Here is a 27,913-nt window from a genome sequence, read left to right on the forward strand (position 1 = left end):
CTTATAAAGAAATAAGCTGATACATTTTATTCAGAATCTTAGAGAATCTGCTACATATGATTTTATGTTAGAAATGTAATATTTGGGAAAATGTTTTTGCACTGACTCATTATTACAGGTCATAAATGATACAATAAACAAATAAACAAACAAACAGCTTAAGACTTTTGCACAGAACTGAACAATTGTGTTGTTTTTTTTGTCCAGTGTCTAATGTATATTTCATTAGAATTTGTTTTTGGAGACTAAAACAAGTCTTTAATAGTAGAAAAAAACCACTTTATTACATTCTTTAAAGCACATCTTTTTTTACATGGTGTTACAATGAGATGAACTGGTATAAGATTTTTATCCAACACCCAACAGATGTTAAATGAATTTTTAAGGTATTTCTATTGTGTTAAAACCACATAAAACAAACAAGACCGGTTTGATGGAGACACAATTATAAATGGATAAAACAGCTAACAGTCCAACGAAACAAGCGCAAGTAAAAACAACATACATCAATGAATAAGATTCTTTTTTTTTTTAAATCTGTAATCATTTTTAAAACTAGTTAATAGTCTATACATAATATAATTCGGACGTAAAAGTCTTCCAGTTTAACATCAGAAGAAAGAGGAAAGGTCTTTGACACTTTGTGCTTGACATTCACAAAAATATATCCCGTATAATATATCTAGCTAAAGGACACAGTGATTGAGGATACGGGTCTCTTGTTCGGTGCAAAAAATTGGGGTGCCTTTATATCTGTGTGTATATATGTGCGTGTGTGTGTGTCTTCTGTGTCTGGTTGGCAAAGCTAGGAGACTGGTGGAAACAGAGACCAGCTAGCTCCCTGAGTGATTTATAGATGCGTGTTTTTGTAACAAGTGGATGGAAAACAAGATTTTTTCCTTGTACAACCGATAATCAGAGTAAACTAAGCACCCAGTGAGATTATTCTGCTTGGGATGTAAATGTACCCTCAAAAATGATGACACAGCATGCACCGAAATCCAAAATAATGATACGTCAAGATATCTTGCGACGTAGCTTAAAGCTATCCACACTGTGCAAACCCTCCTGTTAGTGCTAATGACGCTCAATTGACGATTCATTTCTCAGTAGGTAATAACGTTTCGAGTGCTTTGGGCTGCTCAGAATTTGAGAAAGTCTCCGCTGCAGAATTAAAAGTCTAGGAGGTGGAGCTGGTTCTGATCCTGATCCCTAACATTGCTGTATAACACAGAACATCAAACAGTTTTCACTGAATTTAATCCTGGGTTGTCATCCTTCTAAACCTTGTTTTTAAAGCCAAAGCAGGTTTAGCATGACTTTTGCATTGTACAGTGTGAAATGATGTGACAGTAAAAGGTTACAGCTTGATGTTTAGCAACATCATATCATGTGCTTTGTACTGTTACAGAAATGTGTTGTGTAAACACTAGTTGCAGAAGGAAAAAAAGTTGCAGAAGGAAAAAAGTCTTATGGTGTGGGAGTCAATTGGAGTGAAGAGGAGAGTTTTATTTATATAGTTATGGACAGAAAAGTTTGGCAGTCAGAAATAACTGAGTGTTTGAGGAAATGAGTGAAAATGTACTTTAAGCTGGATACCCATAAAATACAAAAACAAACAGTGTTTGTCGAAATGCAGAACAGCGGAATAGTTTTTTATTTTTATTTTTTATTTTTTTATTTTAGTCCCAAATCTTAAAGATCTGCCTTCAAATGTCAGCATTTTTTCCATCACTGATGCAAAAGCACAAGAGAAGACATGCTGCATTTATCCAATCATGATTACTGATGTTGTAAATATGCAAATAAGAACATTTAATCCGATTTGTAGGAATGTAGTGTGAAACATCAGATTATGTATAGCTATGATACATTGTTTAATTAATTGTTAAAGGATGAACAGTGTGCAAGGTGACACAAAACAACCCAGTATTCTGTTTACTCAAGATCTCCAATCAATATTTCTGAGTGCAAAAAGCCCTAGCGACTTCACCCACACTGGATCAGAAACGACTCCACCTTTACTTCTTACACCTTGCGTTTCCGTAGGGACGTTGTGCTTCCAATTGTGCACGTAACAATATTTGAAAAACATCTGCTGCATGTCGGAGAATAATTGTAGTGTTCTCTGAGTGTTCGATGGGAAAGCCTACACTAAAGCTCTTCCTCTTCTAACTGTGCTTTCCTTTCAGCATGCTTAAGTGTATGAGCAGGAAGAAGAGGTGTGGAGAAACAGGAAGTGGACAACGACATGGGTAAAAAGTAGCCACGATTTACAAAATAATACAGCGAACACACCTGTACCATCACATCCTGACGGTATGTGTGTGTGACATACTGACAGTCATCTTTTCATTTGAAGTGATAGTCTACGCATCAGCTTTCTGAACATTTCCAACAGCATAAAGTCATTCATTTAGATGCTCATTCAACCATCAGCCGTGACAGAAGTGTTCTTGAATGTCGTCCAGGTTCCTGTACATCCTTCTTCTTTATCAGTGGGTCCAAAAAAAAAACAAAACAAAAACAAACAAACAAACAAACAAAAATATCAAATCGGACCTTCTGGAACGTCATACATACGTATTACGTCATACTCGTAATAAGAGTCTTTTGTGTCAAGTATCGTAGAGCAGTCCATAACACCCAGAACCCAAACTACTCCGAATAAGGTGGAACATCCGATTACAGCTGTAACATGATTCAGGGAAAGTTCCCAGTGTGCATTCTCTACTTCCTCACCAAAGAGGAAGTCCAGGCCTCATCATTTCTTTAAAGGCCTGCCTCTTTCTTTCTTCATATACATATCTATTTATATGAATCCTCATTTAAAACATCTATACATGAAAAAGAAAAGGAAAAGAAACACAATTCTTACACTTTCTTTTTACAAGGACATATGTGCTGGGACTGAGGTTTCTCATTGCAGTTTTTAAATAAGAAAAACAAGAGTTACTTAAGAGCAGCACAGAATACTGTCAGAACACTCGTGCCTGAGGAAGTGTGAGCTCGGACTAAGCTTCATTTGTCCGACGTAATACTTTGTGACAGGTTTTTATTGCACGTTATAAACTACACCGGCTTATAGGGTTGGGCGATAAATTAAAAAAAAAATTATATATATATTTATCAAATTGTCATAAAAAGACAAGAGATATCATGAGATGTCTGAAGTTCTAGCCAGGGATTATGTCACAAAACGGAGATGTCATGATGCGAGGCATTTTTGTGTGTGCATATGTGCGTTAGTGTTCTCTTTTTCCATTAGGTAAAACATTCGACGTTGTAAAAGTACAATAATTGAAACGAAGGAATAACAGCGTTTGTGCGATTTCGTTATCAGAATTGTAACAGCAAATAAGAAAAACGAAAGCTGTGCATTAATGAATGCAGCCACTTCTGGTTTGAGTTACTAATGGGGCCTGTCCCATTCTGCTGTTAGCTACATTAGCTACATTAGCACTCTGAATCCTGCTTCTCCACTTCCGTTTATGAATTCTTTAATTATGCTGGAGATTTCTTTAGCTCAGGTTGAATCAGAGATTTCTAACTGGCTGAATGTTTATTAAATAAGGGTATGGTGGCTTTGTGGTTAACATGTTCGCCTCACCCTTTTGAATGGGGGTTCATGTCCTTGTGTGAGACCCCTGGGGTTTCCTGAGAGGGTTTCCTGGGGGTTTCTGGTTTCTTCCCTTAGTCCATAGACACCTGTTTTAGGCTGACTTGCACCTCTAAATCATCTGTAGTGTGTAAATGTGTGTGTGTGATAGTGTTCTGTCATAGGTCATTGGACCTTGTGCCTCCAGACTCTGTAGGATAAGCAGTCTATAAAATGTAGTGATGATATTTATATACATGCAAGTGTTATTTCAGGACGAATTGTCTGCTAACTTTGAAAACGCAAACGTATCGAACCGAGAGGCTCGTAATGTATCGTCTTAATGTATACGATCCCCAAGTCCTAGCATTACAGTATGACATGACTTTATGATGTACAATTTAACACACACAAAAAAATAAAAATTTTACACAGTAATATAGTTATGCTTTTTGTCTTCAGTATGGAATTTAGTAAGTGTATCTTCACATACATCTCCATGCTATCAATATCAATAGATCATATCATCATACCGCCCAGCCCTACCAGCATATGGAGGTCGGTCCTGTTGTACTACCAAAGATATGGGCAAAGAAGTTTCTCGATTGTCACGTGGAAACCGACGTGGGTTTCGTAAAGCATTTCCGCCAACCAAAGTCCAGTACAGTATGTACATTCGGTCGCACGGCAAGTGCTGTTTCAGGGACATACATTCATTTGTTAATTCGCCCACAGAGTTCATCGTAAAGGGGTGTTAATTCTCACATGTTAACGCACCTGAATGTTCTGGTAGAAGTGCATTGAGGAAAGGACCAGAACAAAACTCTGTACCAGCAGAGGATCCCTGAGGACGGGATAATGAACCTCTGCTTTACTAGATATTCCTAAATAACATGAAAGTGCTAAAAGGAGTGTAAGATGTGTTAGTCATGTGGTGCAGAGAGAAGTGAAGTGTTGTGTTGTTGTGTTGGCCCCTGTACTAATTTGTGGTTTCTTTGTACACAAGTGTAACACAAAAAAGGAACAAAAAACAAAACGGAAAATACAAAAAAAAAAAATCATGCCTGATTGTCTGGGCTGCTAAGAGGCTTTTACAGCTTTTTCCACACTAAAAAGTTTTCACACCTCAGGCCTCCACTATTCTTCAGATCCCTCCCTCTTTGACCTCCTCTCTTTCACACATCCTCTCTCTGCACCTTTTCTTCCTCTTCTGCAACATCTTCCACACCCTGGTCTCTTTCCTCGCCTCTAACTGTCGGTAGAGTCAGGGAAGTTGATCTCGCTGCCAAACACTTCCCTGTAGAGAGGAGGGAAGCTGTAGGCCGTTTCGGGGTGAACCAGCCGGAAAAACTCCAGCTTGTCGATGTGGAGGTTGCAGATGGACTTCATCTGCGGCAGCTTGGACGCCATCTATGGGCCGAGAGATCGAAAGAGGAGAAGTTAGGTAAAAAACCGTCATTATGTGAATCCAGTAGTTCTGTGTTCAGTGTCAAGCACACGGTGCCATGGGTGTTAGATCCAGAAGGGGGCGCTAGTAAGAAATCGTTCAATAGAGGTACATGGTGTTTCTCTTTGTATTAACTTTAAATAAAGTTCTTAAATCAGATCCAGGAATTCCCAGGATTCTGGGAAAAGTAACCAGGATATCTGCGATGTTTACACATTTTATCACCGTTCCTGATTCATTTATAGTGGTCAAAGACAAGCTATACAAGTTATACAGGCCCTTCCTTTCTCATAGGTACATCCTAGAAATTCTAGAACTTTCTTAATTATAACCTGCTTAGCAAATAGGTTACGTAACATTCCTAGCACATTAATCAGAGACAGCAGCGTCACGTTGTTTTAATCACTTGTAAACAAATGCTAAATATTCACCACAGTGAATTATAAATCAACCTACAAACTAAAAGCTTCACCAAAAAAAATGCAATACAAGAAGATAATTAAGAATAAACTTCATTTAATTGAGTTTCCTTACAGAAATAGCTGCTTAAAAATATTAAAAATATTTTTTTTTAATCATGCCTAATAAGGATCAATAGGGATTTACATACAGATATACATACTATACTCATTTTTGATTTCTCTCACCTTGTCTAGTTTCTCCTGCCCGCCTCCTCCCATGTGCAGACTGTGCTGCAGGGCCAAATAAACCTTCTCCTGCAGCTTTTGCACCTGCTGACTCTCTGTTAACCACAGGCGATCTGAGAGAGAGAGAGAAAGAAAAGAGGAGGAAGACGACAGGGAGTGAGAGACGTGTGCAAGGAAAGATTGTGTAGAAGTATTTGCTTTTTAGGTTTTTTAATTAATATATATTAATATATTATAACATGATAAGATACAGTAACCTGTACACGTATTTGGATTTAAACCCGTTGTGGGAGTGGCACAAACCAGAATTTTATTTTTATTATTTATTATTTTTTTAATTACATGCAGCCTAGCACTATATGAAACCCTGTAAGCATATGGAGAAAAGTAATAAGCTGTTCCCAAGTTCCTAATTGGGTTCATAAATATCTTGAGATGCTGTACAAATGCTGTACAATTATGTAAACGTAAAGTAGCTGTAATTCTATAGAATTTTATTTCCCAAAATATGAACAAACTTATATTATCATAGTCCTTACCAGGATGCTGTAAATATCCAGAGTGGTAAATTGTGTTTGTTTGTCCCATGAGTGGCTTTTATCTTTAAGGTGATCTGTTTATATAATATGATATTTTAACGTTATCTGTTTACATAATCTATTCTGTTACATCCCTAAAGGCACAGTCACGCTACAAAAAGTTTCGCATTTCTCTGCAAATTTGTATTATGTGAAGATGTGTGAACAAAAGACCTCTTTTCAAGGACAGAAGAAGAAGCCCTACAAATTGTGGCATCCTACCACCCTTTTTTATATGACACAAAATTAAAGGAATATAAAATAAAAACGAAATATTAAAATAGAAGCTGGTTTGCGGTGTTGATTTACAAAAAAGAAAAAACCTTGGCTGGTGAAGTCATATCCAATTACCGCCCATATTTGGTATTTAGCAGACGCCCTTATCCAGAAAGACTTAGATTTTTATCTTATCTTATAGTATCCAAACTCAATGCCAACACAAACAGTAACAGCAGCTTACCAGGGGAAAGCAAGATGGCGGCGCTGAACAGGGCCATCTCTTCATCACTCAGCTGCAGACGACACAGACTCTTGGCGAACTCAAATATGGCATTCACCAGATCATCACAACCTACAGACACGCACAGAATATCTTAATAACCAGGCCACCTTGCACAGAAAATATGTAAAACTGTACCATTCTTGAGGCTATCATCAACATCAGATTGGCTTCAAATCAAAGAATAACATTTATATCCCTCATTCAGCATTTTTCAACCTAACCTCAATCTGCCTTATCTGTACACTTGCTTACTTAATGTGTGTAGTTCACATCGGATCCATGTAACTGAACTGCATTTCTGTGACAATTTGTTTTTTGCTTGAAAAATGCCGGAGTATTGCTTTAACACCGTTAACATTCTATCAGTCATTATCACTGAGATACCGAAGTTCAAATGAACGAATGCAAGACCAAGTAAAAGCTCTTGTGATTCCCCAGAAATGCAGACACTTACCTAGTGCTTTAAAAAGCTGAGGGCTGGCAAACTTGCCGTCGAAAAACATTGTGTTGTTGGTGGAGTTGTACGCACGGCACATACGGATCAGCAGAACCTCTAAGCAGCCTGGAAGCGTCGGCACAGAGACAGAGAGCCAAAGATAGAGAGGAGGAAAGAGGGAAAAGAAAGACACATGCTCCACAATGCCAAAAGAAAGAGCATGCAAATGAAAAAAAAAAGTTTTTCTCCAGACAGGGGGAATTTAAATGTTAACATAATTAAGGTATGTTAAATTTACAGATAGAAAGAATGGGAGAAATATTTGGAGATTACATTAAAGTGTAATCAATTATATAAAACAGAATTGGGATGTTATTTCGAATTATATGTTGTGTATAGAGAAAAAGAAAATTGGAGACAAAAAGAACAGAGGGGAGAAAATGTTAGCAAACAAATCTTTTTTAAAGGTTGTAAACATTAAAACACATACAGAACACTCTTTCATGGACTTCTTATTGCAGAGATAACGTAACTAGCGCTGCTCCTCTAATGTAAGCAATAAATTAAATTCAATTAAATTAATTAAATGCAACTATAAATGGATAAAAAGTGCTCACTGTTTAATAAATAAATAATTGTTGGCTGATGCTGAAGTGCTGTGGTATAAAAAGGAGTCACACTGTGACATGCTTTCAACATCCTGTTGTTGAATCATTTTCTATAAGCGCATATTGTATGTACGTTTGTTTAAATTTCGAACTAGATTGAACTAGACAGTGCGGAATCTGAAATCTGTAAACGTATGCAATGTAAGTCCAGTGGGGATCAGTGTGCCGTGTTCTGTAGCACTAACCTGCTTTAAGGAGGATAATTTGGTCGTTCTGGCAGAGGTCCATGAAGCCGCTGATGCGCTTGGCAAACTCCACCACGTACTGGATGGCGTTGGTGATGTGCATGGCACACTGCTGCCACATCCACTCGGCAGACTGCACATGACATGATCGATGTGTTAATCAGAGCATCGATACTGCGTTAGATCCTGAACATACGCTCCAAAGATCAAACGTGAATACGTCAGGAAATTAATCCTTTTGTCAATGCTGAGCCAGTGATGTGTGTAATGCATGTCTGGTGATCAGGATCAAAGGAAGGGTCAATCAAAGCCTAATTAATAAGTATGAAGCTTTAGTGTACAGACTTATCTCTCTATTCCAGTCTGCACAGTCATATATTCATATCTATTCATAACATCCATTCAAGCTTTTCATCTATCCCTGTATTTTTGCCAGTGCTGTTAGGGGATAATAGCTAATACGTGTACAGTTGCTAGAAGCCGCTTCATGACAGAACTGGCCAATCAAATCACGCAGAATTAAGAAGGAGAATTTTTGGTCATCTCTGGTCATGGCACCACTAACTACCTATATATTTATTAGCAAAATCTTCCATTGGAAATAAAAGTGATCGGTGAATGCTAGGATTAATGGTGATCAGTGATGGTCAGTGATTGGTCATTGGGAATAATGGTGCTCAATGATTGGTCATTAGCAATAATGCTGATCAGTGACTGATCAACATTCATTCTAATGACCATTAACTTATCACCATTATTCAGTGATTGATTAATGGTGATCAGGGATTGGATGTTGGGAATAATGGTGATCAGGAATTGATCATTGGGAACTATAGTGATCAGTTATCGCTAGAAAAAATTGTGAGAAGTAATTGATTGTTGGGAAAAGAGACAAGTGCAACTCATCTGGTGAGAGCTGTTGAGTGCAGGACAGTCAAAAGTGTCTCGATTTGTCAATAGGAACTTTTTTGTCAATAAAGGCTTCTAAAAAGTTAAAATATCTAGTGACATAAACAATATTGTATTCATTCATCCGTCTATCCATCCAGCCTGATTTTGATCAGGACCTCATTTATAATACTGATAATATAAAACATAAAAAACAGATATTATCAGAGAGCAAATCTCAAGGTTTTACTTGCATAGCATTACAAGCAGTGTTGTATAAAGTATTAGAAAGCAATACTTGAGTACAAGTACAAGTATCGTACTAGAAAAAGACTTTGGTAGAAGTGAAAGTCACCTTTTAGAATATTACTCAAGTAAAAGTCTTAAAGTATCTGATATTTACTGTACTTAAGTATCAAAAGTAATTTTCTGATATTTACTGTACTTACGTATTTGAAGTAAAATTAAAAAGTAATATTTCAGTGATTTTCAGTAGGCATAAGAGCAGGGGCGGTTCTAGGGTTTCATCTTTAGGGGGTTTTAGCCCTCAGTGAGAATTTAAAACAAGAAGAGTTTTATATTATATATTATATGACTACATAGTAAGCCAAAAGTTATGGTATTATTAAATGGCAAAAGTGGACACCAAAATTTTATGCATGATGTAATGATGCCAGTCTTGAATCAGATCATGTATGTGTGCATTCTCTACAAACAGTGTGTCCAATGAATGCAGTCATTAATAAAATAAATATTCACAAGACAAAGACCAAATCAATAAATGTTATTTTTATTTAGTATTGATATTGCATTACTATTTTGTTTGTGCTATCAACTCTGGTAATAAGAATAGTGGTTGCTTTTGGTTGCCACCATTATAGATAAATGCCTCCAGCTCTGACTGCGCGTGCACTCTGCGCGTGTCTGTGCTTCTCCATAGAGCGTGCGGACGTGCAGTGATTCGTGCGGACGTGCGTAATGCAATCTAGGAGCAGTGATTTGCCAAACCTCCCTTATTGCAGTCACACACATTTCTTATGATTTTATTTTGTAGTAACGAGTAACGAAGATGCTTATTTGAAATATAACGGAGTAAAAGTATACATTTTATCTAGGAAATGTAGTGGAGTAAAAGTGAAAGTTGACATAAATTTAAATAGCGAAGTAAAGTACAGATACGTGAACTTTTTACTTAAGTACAGTAACGAAGTATTTTTACTTCGTTACATTACAACACTGATTACAAGTATACAATACCCTGCTCGTGGTCAAGACCTAGCTAATATAGGGATTATAATCTGGTTCTATAGTACTCAATTTTGAGTCAAAGGCCAAAAAAAAGTGCTTAAATAAGGACACAATATTATGATCTTGCTCGGCCTCATTTTTCCACTTGCTTTTTTTATCTATTCAACAGACAAAAGTCATCAGAATTATTGCTACGTGAAACAAGCTGATGATGGTTTGTGTTTACCTTTAGCTGGAAGGACTGGGTCTCCTCGGGCGTATATACGTTCCAAGTGAGTCGTTTCAGCTCCTCTGTGCTGTACTGACACGTCTCTAAATGTGATTTCACCACATTCTGATTTACCCGCTCTGGACACAAAGAGTGATGCATCATATGTTAACAGCTTATGATATAAACCATGACTATTTTAAAGAACAGAGTATTATTAAAACAGAGGCTCTTATGGGTAACATTATGAGAACGTCTCAGATTTTCGTGAGCTCTACTAAATGTGAAGATTTAGAAACAAGTTTTTTTTTTTACTCAACGGATAAGAAATTTTATGTATTTCCTAATATGGGAATAAGGTATTCCGATGGCGCACACATTACTTTTGAACTTTATTATTTCGTAATCAGATATCAGACAAGAGTATGAGAATGTGTGCCTTATCAATTCTTCCTCTGGTGTGCGTTTTAGCTAGCGTTATAAGACTATCCACAAACTAGAGAACTCAGTACAGGGATTAGTTCACAACAGGGATCAACAGACCACAATACTACAATATACTTTAGCTAGCTAGCTAAGAGTAGCAGGCTAGTAACGATGGTTTAACCCTGTTATTCTTTTATAGAAATAACAATACCATCATTTTTCATGACTGTCTTGGGAATTTGGACACCCTGAGAACTTAAAAATTTGGTAAATGGGTTAATGTAGTTGTTTTACTTTAAAGCAATCTAAAAAATCCAGACTATAAACAGGTACAATATTTAAAGTTATTGGTTTAAGCACGAAAGTTAAATGTAATTAAATTTGGGTACACACCTTCCTATTACGGCGGCATTCAGATTCTGCAAATTACTCTACTTTCTAAATTCATACAGAAATGGTCATCTAAGATGGCGGTTTATAAGCCTTTAATCTATAAGCTTATATACTGTAGCTAATGAAATAGCACTTAATGGAGCATGTTCTAATATTTTGTATATTGTTTTGTAAATATGTTCTACAATTTTATTTATAGCTCTTGTGCTCTGACACTTACTCATGTGCATGAATGAAGCCATGAGCTACTAAATCGAGGACATGCCATCATAATGTGTGTGCTAGCTCTAAGCTATTTGATCATTCTTTTTATTTTAATCATGGCGATATTTGTATACTTTTATACTCTTAATGATCAACAGTACCAGGGATAGTTTTGACCTGACTCCAAAAGTTTCTGAAAATTTTATCTATAAAAAATATAAATCATTTGTCCAGATAAATAACGATCAATAGCGATCTTCGAACAAAATATTTAATGGACCAATGGGTAAATAGTGTCGTATTCATTGGTATCAAGTAGAATTTTTGATGTGCATTTAAAATATACTTCAAAAATAAATTTTAGTGTGAAGTATTTTGATTAGAACAAAATATCAGACTCTTGCTTTGAGTAGATACTGTGTAAGAACAAAGGGTCAAAGATCAGAATTGCCATTAGACTTCAATTAGTAATCTGGTCCCATGACATCAATCAATACCAACACAATATTAATGATTAATGATTAAGAATTAATGATGAAGTTGTATGTCCTTAACATAACTGTGGTACTGACAAAGAAGCAAGAGAATTTTTGTGTCTAGCAATGTGAAATGTAATGATGTTTCCACTGCTGGAACGGATATAGAAATGTAGTTCTTGGAACCCTTTAGTGGATCACGTATTTTCAGTGTGAATGCAAAGGTATTGAATGTTTGTGACTGATCAATTATAACGAGGTGCAGATTGCACCACAAACTAAACAAACTAGGAAATTGTTCAGTATCGGTATAGTATTTGTTAGTTTCTTTGCAGGAGCACTGAGCCTCTCTATAGAGCCGAACACTCACCTATGTCGAGTAGAGAGCAGTCATCGGATAGCGCCCCCAGCAGGGTGTGTGTGAGCAGGCTGGGCTCAGGCAGCAGCTGGTATTCGTGCTTTACACAGCCTGCTTCCACAATATCCAGAATGCTAGGCTCTGGAGAGCTCTGATTGGATGAGCTGCTGCTCACTGCACTGCTTGTTCCACTACTGGCCCCGCTTTCAAGCAGCTCCAGGGTGCAGTATTCAGCTGCCTCGCCTGGTGTGAGCGGCAGGTCAAAGAGCAGGCCGTCGGGAAGCGTGGTGATGTCGTCTAGATTGCTGAGGGTGGTGTTGGAACCCATGCTGCCGTATGAGCGGCTGCATCCGCTGTCCTCAGCCGCCTCCTCGGGCTCCTGCGCCAGCTGCTGGTGCCGCTGCACCTCTGCGTACAGGCTGTCGCGCTGCTTTTTAGACATGCGCCCAAACTTCACTGCTGTATGAGGACATAGAAGAATTGAAAAGTTTCAAATCTTTTTTTTTTTTGAATTCTAAATGATAATATTTAGTGAGTTATTTTTAGTTATTTAGGAATTTAGTTATTCTCCCAGAAATATGTAAAAAGAATTAAATTTCTAATTAAATTAAGACAAAGTAAGTGTGAAATCCTTGTTTGGTACCATCATGGACATTCAGATTACTAATCAGTCAGCAACAACACAGTGGTCTTTTCTGAGCTCCTTTATCACACAGACAGATGTTAGACAATTAAAAGGAAAGAAAAAAAAAACATTCAACTTTAATTGAGCTTGATGTGTCAGAAGAATGAACTTCCTAATGATTTACAGCTGCCAGTTTGTGGCTAGCATAGAATTTTTATTTAACGGAAATGTATCCATATAGCAGAAAGATGAGGTTGATATCTCACCATCTCGGCTCATGCCTAGTGCCAGGCACTTCTGGAGACGACAGTGCTGGCAGCGGTTGCGGTTCGTGCGGTCGATCAGGCAGTTCCTCTGCCGAGAGCATGAGTACATGGCATTGTTCTGCTGGCTGCGGCGAAAAAATCCCTGTAAAATGACACACACACACCCATGTTTGCTTGAAGCGCTTTCCTAAGAAAACCTAGAATGTGCCCTAGCTTCAGTGCTTTATAATATATCTGGTCTTATATAAGATGCTGTTCTGTGGGCTGTAAATTGAAACGTCTCAAAGGAAGTGCAAAATAAGATAGCAACAATTTCTACCTTGCAGCCTTCACAGGTGATGACACCATAATGGATCCCAGAAGACTTATCCCCACAGATCTTACACGGAATCACCTCTATTTGAGCTGCGGAAATATAATAAATAGACACAGAACAAGATTAGAGTCTGACAGGAAGCCACACACAAATAATAGGGGCTATAGAAAATCTGTTGATGTCTCTGAATGGTACAAAATAATGGTTTCTTCTTAATGCTCTCTAAACCCACACTAGGTGTGCAGATGGGCGTTTCGCCAGCAGAATGAAACCGGTGAAAGAGCAAAAAATAAGAAAAATGTGAAGTGACAAAAACCTTTTAGACAAAACACCATGCCATCGTCAGTCGCACTTTTCTGACAGGAATCGAATGATGAATAGTACTTGGGAGTAAAATACAGGAAAACGCAGAATGAAGCGGCGAAGGTTAGATGGTGAACAGCAGCTCATTAACACGGCTGCTTTTGTGATGGCATACTTATAAAGTAGCATGTTTAAACCGCTGCGATGAACAGATGGGCATTTACACTAGCGCATTTGATCAAAGAGCCCTAACCAATTACACATGAGCACAGAAAAGAGTGGGAGAAAAAGAAATGGAAAAAGAAATGAATATAATGGGTTTAAGAAGTAATAAGAAACCGTATTTTCTCTCTTGATACAATTCTTCAAAACGTCCAAAACTAGACTTTTGTCCCTATCGAGTAGCCTCTGTTTATACGGCTGCTATATCATTAGTGCTGGTTATCTGTGTGTGCATATGTGTGTGTAATAAACATTAAATAACCAGCACAAATGTAGGAACTGCTGTCTACAAATGAGGAACCAAACACACACTTTCATCTACCTTTTCGTTATCTGGCTCTGGGTGACATTCTAAGCACACACGGAAAGCTAAAAAACTTTTGTTTTTGTTTTTTGTCCTTGTTTTTCTGGTTCGTATAATTTTGCATTGTTCTATTAAGGGAGTAGTTTACAGCAAGGTAACATGATATTTTACTATGAAAAGAAAAAGTTCTTTATTTCCAGCCTTGTTGAGCCTGTAAACAAACCCACATTAGTATCCTGATACTCCAGATACTAATCTAACATAAAGAATGCCACTTTTCTTGCTCCATTAATTAGTACAGCATTTTTCAGCTGTTTTTATTATAACAAATTAGCAACTTGGATTAGCAAACATAATGATGGTTGCTGATAATGAGCCTCTTTGTGACAATGTAGATCTTTCTTTAAAATTTCAAACCCATTTTATGTGTTTTTCTTTAGAAATCCGAAATGTCCAAGCGATTCCAAATTTTCGAACGGCATTGTACGTTACCATGCTGTGAACTGGTCCCTTCATACAACAATGCAAAACGATTCCAAACAGAAAAACAAGGACATTTCCAAATGATGCCAAACTTTTGAACGGTAGTGTACTGTACATCTAAATTTAATCACGTGTTACATTTGAAACCAATTAGACGCTGTATATTGCAGCAAACAATATAAATCTAATAATAAAAATAGAAATCCAACTGGAAATAGAAATGTTGAAATGGAACAAATAGAGAACAGAAATAGATTTGTACAAAAAGAATTTAAAAAAAACAGTAAAATATCAAATAATAAAAGAGGAATTAACTTTACAGAACAGAGAAGAACATAGACATAGAACAGAGAATGAACATAATGCAAGAATGACCGATTATATGATATGCAAATCCTTAGTACAAATATGAAATAAATAATTGCAACATGTACACTGTATATAAATAAATAAAATTTGACTCTGAGAAGAAAGTGGGAAATCTGCTGTAATGTAATCTGCTTAAACGTGTGAAAAACACACTCACCTCCTCCTTCGGTTCACTTCACTCCTCTTATCTTTACTAATGGGACTTAATTTATGCCACAGATTTTTATCATGCTTCCTGGAACCGCTAACTAGAGTTGGTTTAGAATAAGAATCACTCAGTCACAGAATAATCACACAAACATTGCTTCCTGGAATTTAAAGGAAAACACTGAAGCTGTATAAAAGGTTAACGTATATTTTTGAATCTTGGCTTTTTTTTTGGTTTTTAATGCACCAGAAAGAAAAAATCTATACAAGCTCGTTTTGAGCCCTTGGAATGAACGAGTGTGGTGTTTACAACAAACAATAAGGCTTTGTGGCTTTTTCTAGGTATAGGCCCATTTTATAGATTACGAAAATAGGGACATCATAAAGCTTAATAATCTTGACGTAAGCTCTAGAGAACTGTTTGTCTTCCATTTTCTATTCTTGCCTCAGACACATCAGACAGCTGAAGGCAAATGACCACGACATTGTATTCCGGGGCACGAAGCGGAAAATCGGTAAAGCCCTGAGAGCCTCGGCCCCTCCCGCTCTGATGTTTTGAGTTATATAACCGCCATCTGTGGGCAGATTGCCTTGATTGTTTTTCATCTCCATCACACCTTTAAACCTGTCCACATCATTGCAAAACTTTCCAGACTGTAACAACTATATATCCACAAACAAAGGGTCATTTTCTCCACCCTGGTGTAATTAGTCTATACAGTCTACAGATTCACTCAGAGGTGCTGGGTCCAGACATACTCGATGTGTCCCGCCCCGCTCGTTTCTCTCTCTAGTGCTCACTGGTATAGGCGTACGCAGCCTCATCAGCGATTGGCCGGACAGAGCGTTACTCAGCAGCACTTGGCTGTCAGCCCGTGTGTGCTTGATGTCCTACTGACACACTTTCTCACTCAAAAAGCAGGAGACAGACTAGTGCACTTCATTTGAATAGGCTGCTCCTATTTCGGCTCTTAAGGTGGAACCTATCTGACAACTCGGACCTGTTCTAAAACATTCGAAACACACGTCATCATCGCAACAACCAAAAAAATAAAAAATAAGAATTAAATAATAGCCACAACCACTGCAGCCAAATGAATAAAATATTTCAGATATATATATCAGAGGAAACTAATCAACTGGATTTTTTTTTTTAAACCATTTCAGGTTATAATGGTTGCCTCTGACCTGCCTGGAGCTTGAATATACAGTATATGTAAGCTAACATATCAAGCTAACGGTTAACATTGCCTCATGCAATGCAAAAAAAAAAAAAAATTGGGGGAAAAAAAAGGATAAGCAGATTATGGATAAGGGGTCAAAGGTGATTCTCAAGTTTTACAGTAAGATTATTATTAATGTGGTAGCCTAGTGGTTAAGGTGTTGGGCTACCAATCGGAAGGTTGTGAGTTTGATCCCAGGTTGCCACCAAGCTGCCACTGTTGGGCCCCTGAGCAAGGCCCTTAATGCTCAGTTGTATAAAAATGAGATAATGTTATCGCTCTGGATAAGGGTGTCTGCTAAATGCTGTAAATTATTATATAGCTTTTTTTTTATCTGTGACTTTCTATGTACTGTTTTGTGCTACATGCAATGCACTGAAATTTCTTTAACCTCCACAACTAACTATAAATCCTCATTCCAAATCAGTCTTTGTATTCTGAGTAAAACTAATAGTAAAACCCCTGGAAGATATTCAAGACATATAACAGAGGAAAAGTACACTTACTGTACACTATAATGATCTCGAGTTTGCACACACCTAATCATCACACTCATATATGCTCGCTGAACATCCCGGTACAAATTTAGTCGCCCCTCCTCTGCTGTTACGATAAGCTCCATTTTTCTGGAAAGGCTTTACATTAGACTTTGGAGCATGGCTGCGGGGATTTGCTAATTCAGCCATAAGAGCATTAGTGAGGACAGGCAGTAATATGGAGCATTCTGGGAGGGTGAGGTTCACACGAGCCTCGATAAAACATGTATTCAAGGCCCTCATTTTGTACACGGGGGCTTTGTCATGCATGCATTTTGTGACTAGGTCCCTTGGTTAGAACCACTTGCACAGACAATCACACCGTCTGTGAACTGCCATTGTGTCGGTCAGCTTCGTGTTCGGGTCTTCATCAGTTGTAGAAAGGACATTATTTAAATTTACATTAGTTTCTGTTAGTGTCACCTAAATGAGGATGGGGTCCCTTCTGAGTCTGATTCCTCTCAAGGTTTCTTCATCAGATCATCTCAAGAAGGTTTTCTGTGCCAACGTCGCTCAGGCTTGCTCATTAAGGATAAATGTTACAGAAAAATATTAATTTAATTTTAAACTTTCTATATTGTACATCTGCACTGAGATAATGTCAATTGTTAAAAGCACTAAACAAATAAGTTGAAATTAGTTCTAGTGAATGGAAGTGAAATTGTAACTCCAGATCATTGTGTGCTTCCAAATTTGTAGCAACAGTCCAGAGAAGATGGCACAAATTTAGTCTTCATATATGTATTAAAAAATCCAGATGTTTGCTAGCTTACCTGTAAAATATTTTGGTCAACTATACTTTGGCTAAAGTTCTTCCGGCTCACGGCACAGCATCAAAAGTTTAATGATAACTTTCGCAAAGGAAATTAAGAAATTAACCGAGTTAGATTAAAACTCACTCACTCACTCATTTTCTACCGCTTATCCGAACTACCTCGGGTCACGGGGAGCCTGTGCCTATCTCAGGCGTCATCAGGCATCAAGGCAGGATACACCCTGGATGGAGTGCCAACCCATCGCAGGGCACACACACACTCTCATTCACTCACGCAATCACACACTACGGACAATTTTCCAGAGATGCCAATCAACCTACCATGCACGTCTTTGGACCGGGGGGGAAACCGGAGTACCCGGAGGAAACCCCCAAGGCACTTGGAGAAAATGCAAACTCCACACACACAAGGCGGAGGCGGGAATCGAACCCCCAACCCTGGAGGTGTGAGGCGAACATGCTAACCACTAACCACTAAGCCACCGTGCCCCCTAGATTAAAACTAATTACAAGTTATTCTTCATTTTCATGTACTCCATGTTTTACCAACAAGCAAGAAAAAAAATTTAAAAATCCTGACTCACTGTCTAAGATGGTGAACAGTCAAGACCATATAGTGTACAAAAAGCATAAAAGAACAGAGAACATGATGATTTCTAACATCCTACTCCACAGCAATTACACAGCTGTAAAGGTTAGAACTGCATCACAGACTATTACATAATACAAGTACTACTGAGAGGATCATATAAAAGGCAGCACAATGTAATGGGCATATCAATAAATGTCTAAAGGATTCTATTAAAATTTGTGTGCAGTCGTTTATTATTCACCATCCAAACCCCTGACACTGTTTAAAGATCGTGACCGTAATGCAGAAGAAAATCCAATGCGGACAGAGGTAGGAAAAGCTGAATCAAAACAGGTGAGGCAGAAACATGATCATAAGGCGACTTGGATCCAGAGGCAGGATTTCATATTGTGTGGGTGTGAGTGGTTTTTATAGTCTGTCAACCAGTAATGAAACCAAACAGGAAGAGGAAATGAAGAACTAGGTGTATATCTCAGTCTCATTGTCCAGGCTGGTTGTGATCTAGTAGATCTACAAAGTCTGCCATTTTTGTTGTAATGATTTAAATGTTTGATGGAAACCTTATCTGGCATTGAAGCCTTTATTGTCGCCACATATACATTACAGCACAGTGGAATCCTTTTCTTCACATATTCCAAATGAGGAAGTTTGGGGTCAGAGCCCAGGGGCAGCTACTGTATGATACAGCACCCCTGGAGCAGGAAGGGTTAAGGGCCTTAAGATGGCTGCTTGGCAATGCTGGGGCTTAAACCCCAACCTTTCGATCAACAACTTAAAGCCTTAACCACTTGTGCCACCAGTAAACAATCCTAAATCTAAAGGCTGGAAAGTGTATATATTCATTGCACTTGTTATTTTCATGTCCTTGTGGCTCTCTCCAAACCTTGTCTCATGTAGCCAGACCTACAGACTGATGGTAGAATGTCTGCATACCATGGCAGCGTTTATTGGCCATAGACCACCCAAGAGGGTGTCTGACTGACATGTAAAGCAACCAATCACAGTTCGCTTTGTTGAGCATCATGTTTAGGGGTGTAAAATACTAAAAAGTCACTACAAAAACAGACCAGAGTGCAACCATAGTACATTCTTTGAAGAAAGCTTTGCGAGTTAAAAAGTCTACACGGTCACAAGCTTCACGGCGACTTTGTTTCTGGGCAGGCTGTAAAAAAAATGCGAAATCCTGCAGACTCCAACCCATCAGTTGACGATTCGAAACTGAAGTGTTTCCAGTTTTTGGTATCACATGCACCAGACGTACAATACATGGACGTGACATCTGAGGCTGAGACGGTCCCCAACCTAACTAATTATCATGCAACTCAGTGCAAAGATATGCCACTTCCTTTTGTACCAGCTCTTCATATGTGACAGTATCTACACAAGCAGTCCTTAAAACAGTTTGACTTCTTAAAATGAACTCCTTAATCAAACACTAGAGCTTCGGATAAACCGAATTCTTCAGGGACATCACTACTGTCTGATCTACAATCAGACACTTCAAGCATCACAGCTCAATCCCAGAGGGCTGGATAATCTGTGACATTGTGCGCTTTCCTCAGGCTTTAGGACTGGGTGATACAGAACAAAAAGAAGAAAAATAGAAAGAGAAATGAGACTAAGGACCTTGATGTACAATCAGCCTCGTTAACAACTCTCGATGGGAATAATCACTGGTGCTTCATTTACTGTTTGCATCACCCCAATGATTTTCTGATGCAGTGTTATTCCTACTCGCATATGGTTACTATAAAGCAACAAAATCAACTCCTAACCGTTGCTAATTTCTTCAATCTCATTGGCCAGAAAGTACAAATTCATTTTCTATAAAAGTAGCTAGGGTTAGTGTTAGGGTTAGGGTTTGGGTTATCTAACCCTTGGTGTCTTTGTTCAAATACATTCTCATTTTTATACTAACAGGAGACCTGTATGGTGGTTGGTCACATAAACAGATTTCTTTTTTAAATGTTTAATTAAAAATATTTTAGAAACATGAGAACATTTCTTTGCGATTTTTGTTAAAAGGAGTCTTTAAATGTTAGTGCTTGATAACAGACAGAGGTTTGTGTTTTTCTTGTTTTTTTAATACAAGCTTGTAATTTCTTGCAATAATGTAAAAAACTGCAATTCATAATTCCCATACCTTATTTCAGTTGTCACATGATAACCCAATAAAATGCTTACTTGTTTTAAACTGGAATATCCACACGCATACAATTACACAACTGTGTAATGAGCATGTAATTACAACCAGGAACAAAAGTTTACCGGAAAACCTTCATTTGGGGCATTTAGCAGACGTTTAGAGTGACTTATATTTTGTTTCATTTTATACAATGGCAGCTTGGTAGACCTGGGATTCAAACTCACACCCTTCTGATCTGTAGTCCAAGACCACTGAGCTACTACATCCTTATTTCATGTAAATGTAATTATATTCAAACAGATAGTTATGCTGCACCTTTCAATCTAGGCTTGTGTATCTACATGAGCTAAAACGCAATTAAACTTTCATCGCGAGTTACATTGCATTTGTCTGTGTACTGTATGTGTAAATACACAATTATTACAGACTATATATTTCTTTATATCGCATTAGAATGTAAGCAACAGGAATTAAGCTCCAGGTTCCCTGTAACCCTGTGTGGGATGTTATACAGAAAATGGGCAGGTGGGTGGATGGATATCCCATTTAGCTGTATGCCAAAATCTACATTTTTTTACAGAAATGCTTCTGTACTATATGTAAAAAGAGCAAAGGCTTGCGTAACTGTCTTTTGGTCTTCTAGTTAGAATCAGGAACAGCTGCCCAGCTGCATAGTAATAACTGTGAAGACGTGAGCTGAAGATGAAGATGTGTGTGGCTCATTTTTCACCACTGCAATTGTGAACTATCTCACAAATATGGCTTTTTTGTTGTTTGTGAGGGACTTGGTGCTTTCCATTTTGAAAATGAGAGTACACTGGTCCAGAAGTGTTCAGCAATGATGTGACTTGCCAATGCAGAATCCCAGAAAAATTCAAAATGGAGCAGTGTGGCTTGTGATGTGTCTATAGCTATGACTTATTTTAGCGACATCTTGAGTTTTCCTTTGCATATAAATCGTGACCTAAACCTTTAGTATCGCAAAAGACACATATTAATGATCAGTGCAGTGTCTATAGACATTTGTTCCCAAAGCATTGATCCCAGAGCAGATAGACATTATTACCATGCTTGTTTACGTCATAACACAGCATAATTAAATATATATTCCCTGACTTAACAACCAGCGAAAACACCACAACAATGGTGTAAATAAAAAATAAAAAGAAATGTAACTGCTTTATGAACTCTATACATACTCCATACTAAACGAACTATCAATATGCTGTTATCAGGGACTATGAGATTGCTCAGAATTTCATTTCATGCCTCAGACTTAAAAATATTTTATGGAATATACTTTAAGCTTAAAGTTCATTATCAAACTGACGACTCTGTAGATCATATTCAGGAAGTAACTACATTAATTAATGTTTGCATATGTTGTAAAAGTGAATAAATACATAACAATAGTCCTTCATTATCTGTATAAGCATGCTGGAAGTTTCCGTTCCAGAAAATAAGAAGAGGTAGTTTAAACTTTCATGTAATCATTCTCATCTTTCAAAGCCTAATTTTCCAACATGTCTAGTTCTGTCTGTTCGGTTATTACTACAGTGAAAATCTGTTTCCATAACTGCAGCACTGTCAAAACCAGTTTGTGCGATAATTGCCTGAATCTGTTCTCCTAAGCTTAAATGTGTTCAACAACTGCGATCGTTGCATTACGATGATGAGGCGTACAAAAATAAATGTAGTATATATATACACACCATATGTGCGTGTGTACAGTTCCATCTGAAAGTATCGAAGCGGCAAGGCTGATTCATTTTTTATTCAATTTATAATTTTTTTGTTGTACCTTATATATATTTAAATTTGAGACAGCTTTCATTTCTTGTTACATCTAGAAATGTTAAACAACTTAGAACACTGGAGCGCTTGTCTAAATCCACCAATTATTCAAGTGGTCGAAAGTATTGGAACATGTGACTCACATGCTTTTCGTTACCCAGGTATGCCCTGTTATACTAGATAGATACATACTTTATTGATTCTTGGGAAAATTCAACCATCCAGAAGCAACATACAGAAAAACAGATTTTCCCAATACAGTATCCCCTTCAACCCAAACTAATTCTCAGCAGTTAAACTAAACGCAAGAGACATTTTACTCAAGACTGTAGAGATTAAAATGTCGACCCTTAAAATGTCGACACTGTCTATATGGCACAGCACTGAGTAATAAAATGTCCAGAAGAAGCAAGTCAGATGAAAAACTAAGATGCTAAGTCACTCCTCTATTTGTACATTTCCACCCTGCCATACTTGAGAGATGATGTACAGTCTAATGGCCAGGGGGTCAAAACAGTACCTCAGTCTTTCAGTCCTCTGCCTGGTGAATATGCTGTGCAGAGGGTAATGGGTGTTGTCCAGTATGGACAGCAGTCTGTCAGGGATCTTTCTCTCTACTAACTGTTTAATGAATTAGGAGGTCTGGATGTCTACTCTTTGTTTACATCTGGATTTCACCTGTGAAGACTCCATTGATTGTTAAAAAGGACCAACAGACATAAAAATCAGAGAGCTGTCTATGCACAAAACAGAAGGCCATTTTGAAGCTTTGAAAGTTTTGGAAATTGAAAACAAACCATTGGTCACAACTGGTAACAACCAGACACTGTGCAGATCAGCTAAAGAAACACAACAGCAGGAGATGGCAGAAATATTGCGAGATCTGTGAAGATCTCTCTCAAACCTCAGCGCCTTCATTGTAAATGGCCTTGCCTTTCCAAAACTTTTAAAGAGGACTGTGTTTGTGTGTTTGCATACACTAGCACTGCTCGACTGATCCCACCATTTCTCATGGTAAGAATTAGACTTTTTTCTGCTCTGGCACCAAGAAGGTGGAATAAACTTCCCATAGATGTCCGAACTGCTGAGTCACTGGGTATCATCAAATGACATTTGAAGACCTACCGCTTCCTAAAACACTTAACTAGCTCTTATTTTCCCTGGTTGTCTTATGTCTATAGTAAAAAAAAAAGCCTTTAGTTTTTTATCAGTCAAACATTCAGATAAGGCATGACAAAAAAAAAAAACAACAAACGGCTAAAATATATTCAGCAACTGATGACAGGTTGTAGACATATTTATAACACTACCTGTTGTGTAACACTGCAGCTCAACTGGAATGTTATGTAAATTACCCACCACACCTAAAAATATTTAAGACATTATTATTTCAAATGATAGAGCACATTGATGATAATCATAATAATAATAATAATATAAGAATCTCATTATATAAGACATGACCTACGTGACCTGTTTGATTAAAAAAACAATACTACACCTATTTTAGAAAACAGTATTGGTTGCCATTTACAACCCCACTGTGCTTTTTCACTAGATTCTGAAACAAGACTATGGGGATTTACACATTGAGCCACCAGAGATCTTAGTTTTCTGCACAAGGGCACCGTCATGCTGGTATAGGTTTCGATCCCCTTAGATCCAGTAAAGGGAAATTGTAATGTTATCGCATTAAATTGTAATTGTTTGCTTCCTACTTTGTGGCAACAGTTAAGTTGTGGATTATTTTACTGTAAGAGCAGAGCTGTCATATTATCATGGGGAAACTTTCTGTCAAGAGAGAAGTTTATGTAACTTATAATAAGGAAGGAGTCTGCAATTTGACTCCGGTGTGTGCAATTTGTAAAAGTCAGAAATGTATTGCCATGATTATTAATTTCTTGTAACATGACAAGCTGTGGTGTTTTTTTGGAATATGACACTTCAAAAAAAGAGGAAGAAAGAGACTGGTGATGAAATTACTGTTTAGACCTGTATAAAGTTTCAAATGTTATAAAGATTATAAGTGGTAACAGAAACTAATGATGTTACATAAATGAACGAAGCAGTGTTCGAAACATTCTTGTCCAGTTCCATGTACTGACTTAATTTTTTTTTTTGTGATTGCTTTGGCATTATTTTTTGCTCTTTAAACACTTTGTTAAAGCATGAGATGTGAAAGAACATTTCACTGGCTGGACGTTTTGAATGGATAAGCCTTTTACTTTGAGTCTGAACGATCGTGGTAGATCTACTGATACTCGGTGAACTAATTCTTTCAGTTCACTATGAAAAGAATGAACTAGGTGAACGAATAAGGATCTGGTGACTTAGTGGTATATGCATGTGTTCTGTTTGATTTGACACCCTTTCAACAAGAAGAGACCGAGAGTTGACATTTCGTCTGAAAAGCTTGCAGCACTAAAAGAATCCTTATATGCTGTTATTGTGTTATTCCTAGATTCATTAATCCTGTAGCTAAACGTGAATGTGTAAAGATGTCTGCTGGCAATTTTCTTAATAATTGTAGCATTGATCGCACATATATAATTTTTTCAAATTACATTTGTATCCTCATTCGTGGCCAAACTAGTCTTCACTGACTAAAATATCTTTCATAAAAATAAACTCACCAAACATTCCTTTTATTATATGAACATGCCCATTTCAATTAATCATAATACTAAATTGTAAGCATGAATGAAACAATTTAAATCATAATATCTAAAAAGGCAAACAAGGTAATGAAGTAACTTTCCGGGAACCATCCCTGACCAAATCAGTAAATGTTTTTAGTGAACAGAATCAAACAATTCGAGTCACGGGGATGAATGGAAATGGCTACTTATTGCATAAATAATCCAAACCTAACATGTAGCTAGAAAGCACACTGGGTGAAATTCTTTAGTGATGGGAAATAGCTGTTGTATAAATGGAATAACACACTTTGGGGCTGTTATAGGAAAAGTACCAAAATGCCATTTTTGCTAACAAATGTATTTAGATTTCTCCCTGTGTTCACCCAAAAGAATCCTCACTGGGTCTCTCACTGTGCAGATAATGAGCGGCTAATAAAGCATGTTACACCTCATTGAGGTACGTGATTTCTATTCTGTGTCTGTTTGACATAAGACTTGACGGATAAGGAACACGGTATATTAACACATAACAGCTTAGCAATTAGTACAAAAATCAGTACATTAAATGATTCATTTACTCTATCCTTTTTGAAATGCTTTCCCATATTTGCCCAAACAGGTCAGAAATAGACCATAATAATATTTTTCAAAATTGCAATAAAGTGCATCAAAATAAACGTATCCTTTTAAAAGTAAATATAGTTTAAAGTAAATTGTATTTGCTCCTTGTGAAGATCCTACATAGAAAGAAACACGCAACGTGTTAAAAACGTGCAAAGTTAAGGCCGTTGTAGTTACGCAAACAAACCACGTGGCTCTGCACGACTCTGGGTTAAACTCCGCCCCCTGTCTGTTCAGCCCCTCCCCTTTTCATGGCCGTGTAATGCGTACTGACGTAAGTGGGTCAGTGGAACAGCCGGCTCTTTCCTGCTCACGCAGCCGGCCATGCTGAAGCCCAAACAACAACAACAACAACAACACACACACACACAAGCAATCACCACATTGCCACCACACAAAAAACACAACCAAAAATGTTGCAACTATACATACAAATAGATAGATATATACAGTATATAGATAGGTGTTGCACTGTGATGAAGGAAGATAAATCCACTGTTGATGTAGAAGCAAGTTAAAATCCAAGCATGGAATTGAACTAAAACACCATTCATCCTTTTTTTCCTGAAGTGTCAAAGGAACGTGTAGGTTTAGATGTTCTGCTTAGTGTAGATCCAAAATTCCGCCTAACCTTACTGATATAAAAGTCACCCACGCCTAATGGAAGACAGAAAGAGCAACAGATGCAGAAATACGTGAATAAAACTTCCAGTGGGTTAGAATCAATAAGCGATGATCAGCTTGGTAGCCATTACTACGCAGTTTAAAAAGCCGGCGTTGCAAACTTGCGCACCGCACGTGAGGAAACGCGCATATGACATAAACAAACAATCCGAATCATTTCATGTTTACCTTTAGACCAAATACCTAAAGCACATATGCGAGTCATATAGTCAACCCGTAGCCTTTTTAACACATTTAGAAAAAGGAAAAAAAAAAAGATTAAACAAGCTTACCTCTCATTTTTAGATTTTTTTTATTATTATTATTATTTATTTTTTTTTATTTTTTGTTGGAAGTCCACAAGATGCTCTAAAGGAAACAAGTTGGAGATCTACGTATTTATCTTAAATAAGCTTATTAGAAGAACCCAATATAATGTTTCAGCTTCGATGGAGCGCATCATCGGGAGAAGAAAACAAAAGCAAAACAAATCCACACAAGCGCGTTTAAACCGGCCTATTTCCTTTAAAAGAAGTAACCAAACCACGTCGATAACACGTTTGTGCGTGGTCAGAACTGGTGTTGATAGTGAGCGATGAGTGTGTGCCTCCCTCCCTCTCGATCCAGCCTGCTAACCTACTTTTCGGACGCGTGGACTCGCACATGATCTGGAATCAGTCCTCACGGGGACGCGCATCTCTGTTCTTTCTTAAGGTGGAACCGCCGAGTCAGCGCGCGCGCTTTCGTGCGCACATCAAATACAGTGATGATATATGATGTTACTTCAAAAATGATGATTTAAAAAAAATAAATAAAAGAAGAAGAAGATAAACACTGCGTGTTATTCGCCTTAAACGTTTCACATTGCGCTCTGCAACGAATGGGTTGATGTTCGTGTTTTCAACCCTGCGACGTTTAGAATTCCAAATGAATTAATTACAGTTGACAAGAAATGCAACTTCGAAAACAGCTTTATCGGCTTGAAACGCTTCTGTCCCAGCAAAGCAAGAAAGGCAACGCTTGTCACCTCTCAGGCTTGTGCTGATTTATGCAGCGAAAACTGCGTCATGTCGCATGTATTTGCGCACGCATGCGATTATGATGAAGGATCAACAATCGGAACTAACCACGGTGCAAGGAGGAAAACAGCGAAGAGTTCATGAGGGTCGAGGTCAAGAACGAAATATGCATGGGGTTTGGGCTTTCAGAAACATAAGGGAGGTTTGTGGGAGGGAAATGTGTGTGTGTGTTTGTGGCTTTTGGATGTAGACGTTGGTGCAAGAACGTGTAAAACAACACATGTAGGCTTGTGCCATATGCCATGGCATTCATTTAGCTGAGTATGAGTATGTGGCACAACTGTGATTATTCATTTATTTGCATTATGTTTTCTTTTTGGTCAAGCTGAATGCGGATCCATAACCAGTAGGCGGTGCATACAGATAGATAGATAGATAGATAGATAGATAGATAGATAGATAGATAGATAGACAGCATACTTTCTAGATTATTGACCTCTAAGAACAATTGATCAGTACATAAGACAGATGCCTACAGTGTCATGTGGAAGATGACCGAAAGTGTCAAATAAAACAAAGTGTTCAGGTAATAAAGTGAACAGTAACAT

General features: G+C 37.7%; 1 protein-coding gene across 1 annotated transcript; it reads right to left on the minus strand.

Annotated features, from left to right (window-relative positions):
* Nucleotides 1-262: 262 nt before the first annotated feature.
* rorcb (RAR-related orphan receptor C b) lies at nucleotides 263-26,896 on the minus strand. The gene is made up of 10 exons (XM_060871096.1): nucleotides 26,580-26,896; nucleotides 13,473-13,558; nucleotides 13,154-13,295; nucleotides 12,275-12,721; nucleotides 10,424-10,545; nucleotides 8,062-8,194; nucleotides 7,227-7,334; nucleotides 6,731-6,841; nucleotides 5,693-5,805; nucleotides 263-5,008 (listed from the first exon to the last, which is right to left on the minus strand). The coding sequence occupies exons 1-10, from the start codon at nucleotides 26,584-26,586 to the stop codon at nucleotides 4,847-4,849; spliced, it is 1,431 nt and encodes a 476-aa protein (XP_060727079.1). The 5' UTR covers nucleotides 26,587-26,896; the 3' UTR covers nucleotides 263-4,846.
* Nucleotides 26,897-27,913: the final 1,017 nt, after the last annotated feature.

Source organism: Tachysurus vachellii, chromosome 1 (genome assembly GCF_030014155.1).
Source record: "Tachysurus vachellii isolate PV-2020 chromosome 1, HZAU_Pvac_v1, whole genome shotgun sequence".
NCBI classification, from domain to species: domain Eukaryota; kingdom Metazoa; phylum Chordata; class Actinopteri; order Siluriformes; family Bagridae; genus Tachysurus; species Tachysurus vachellii.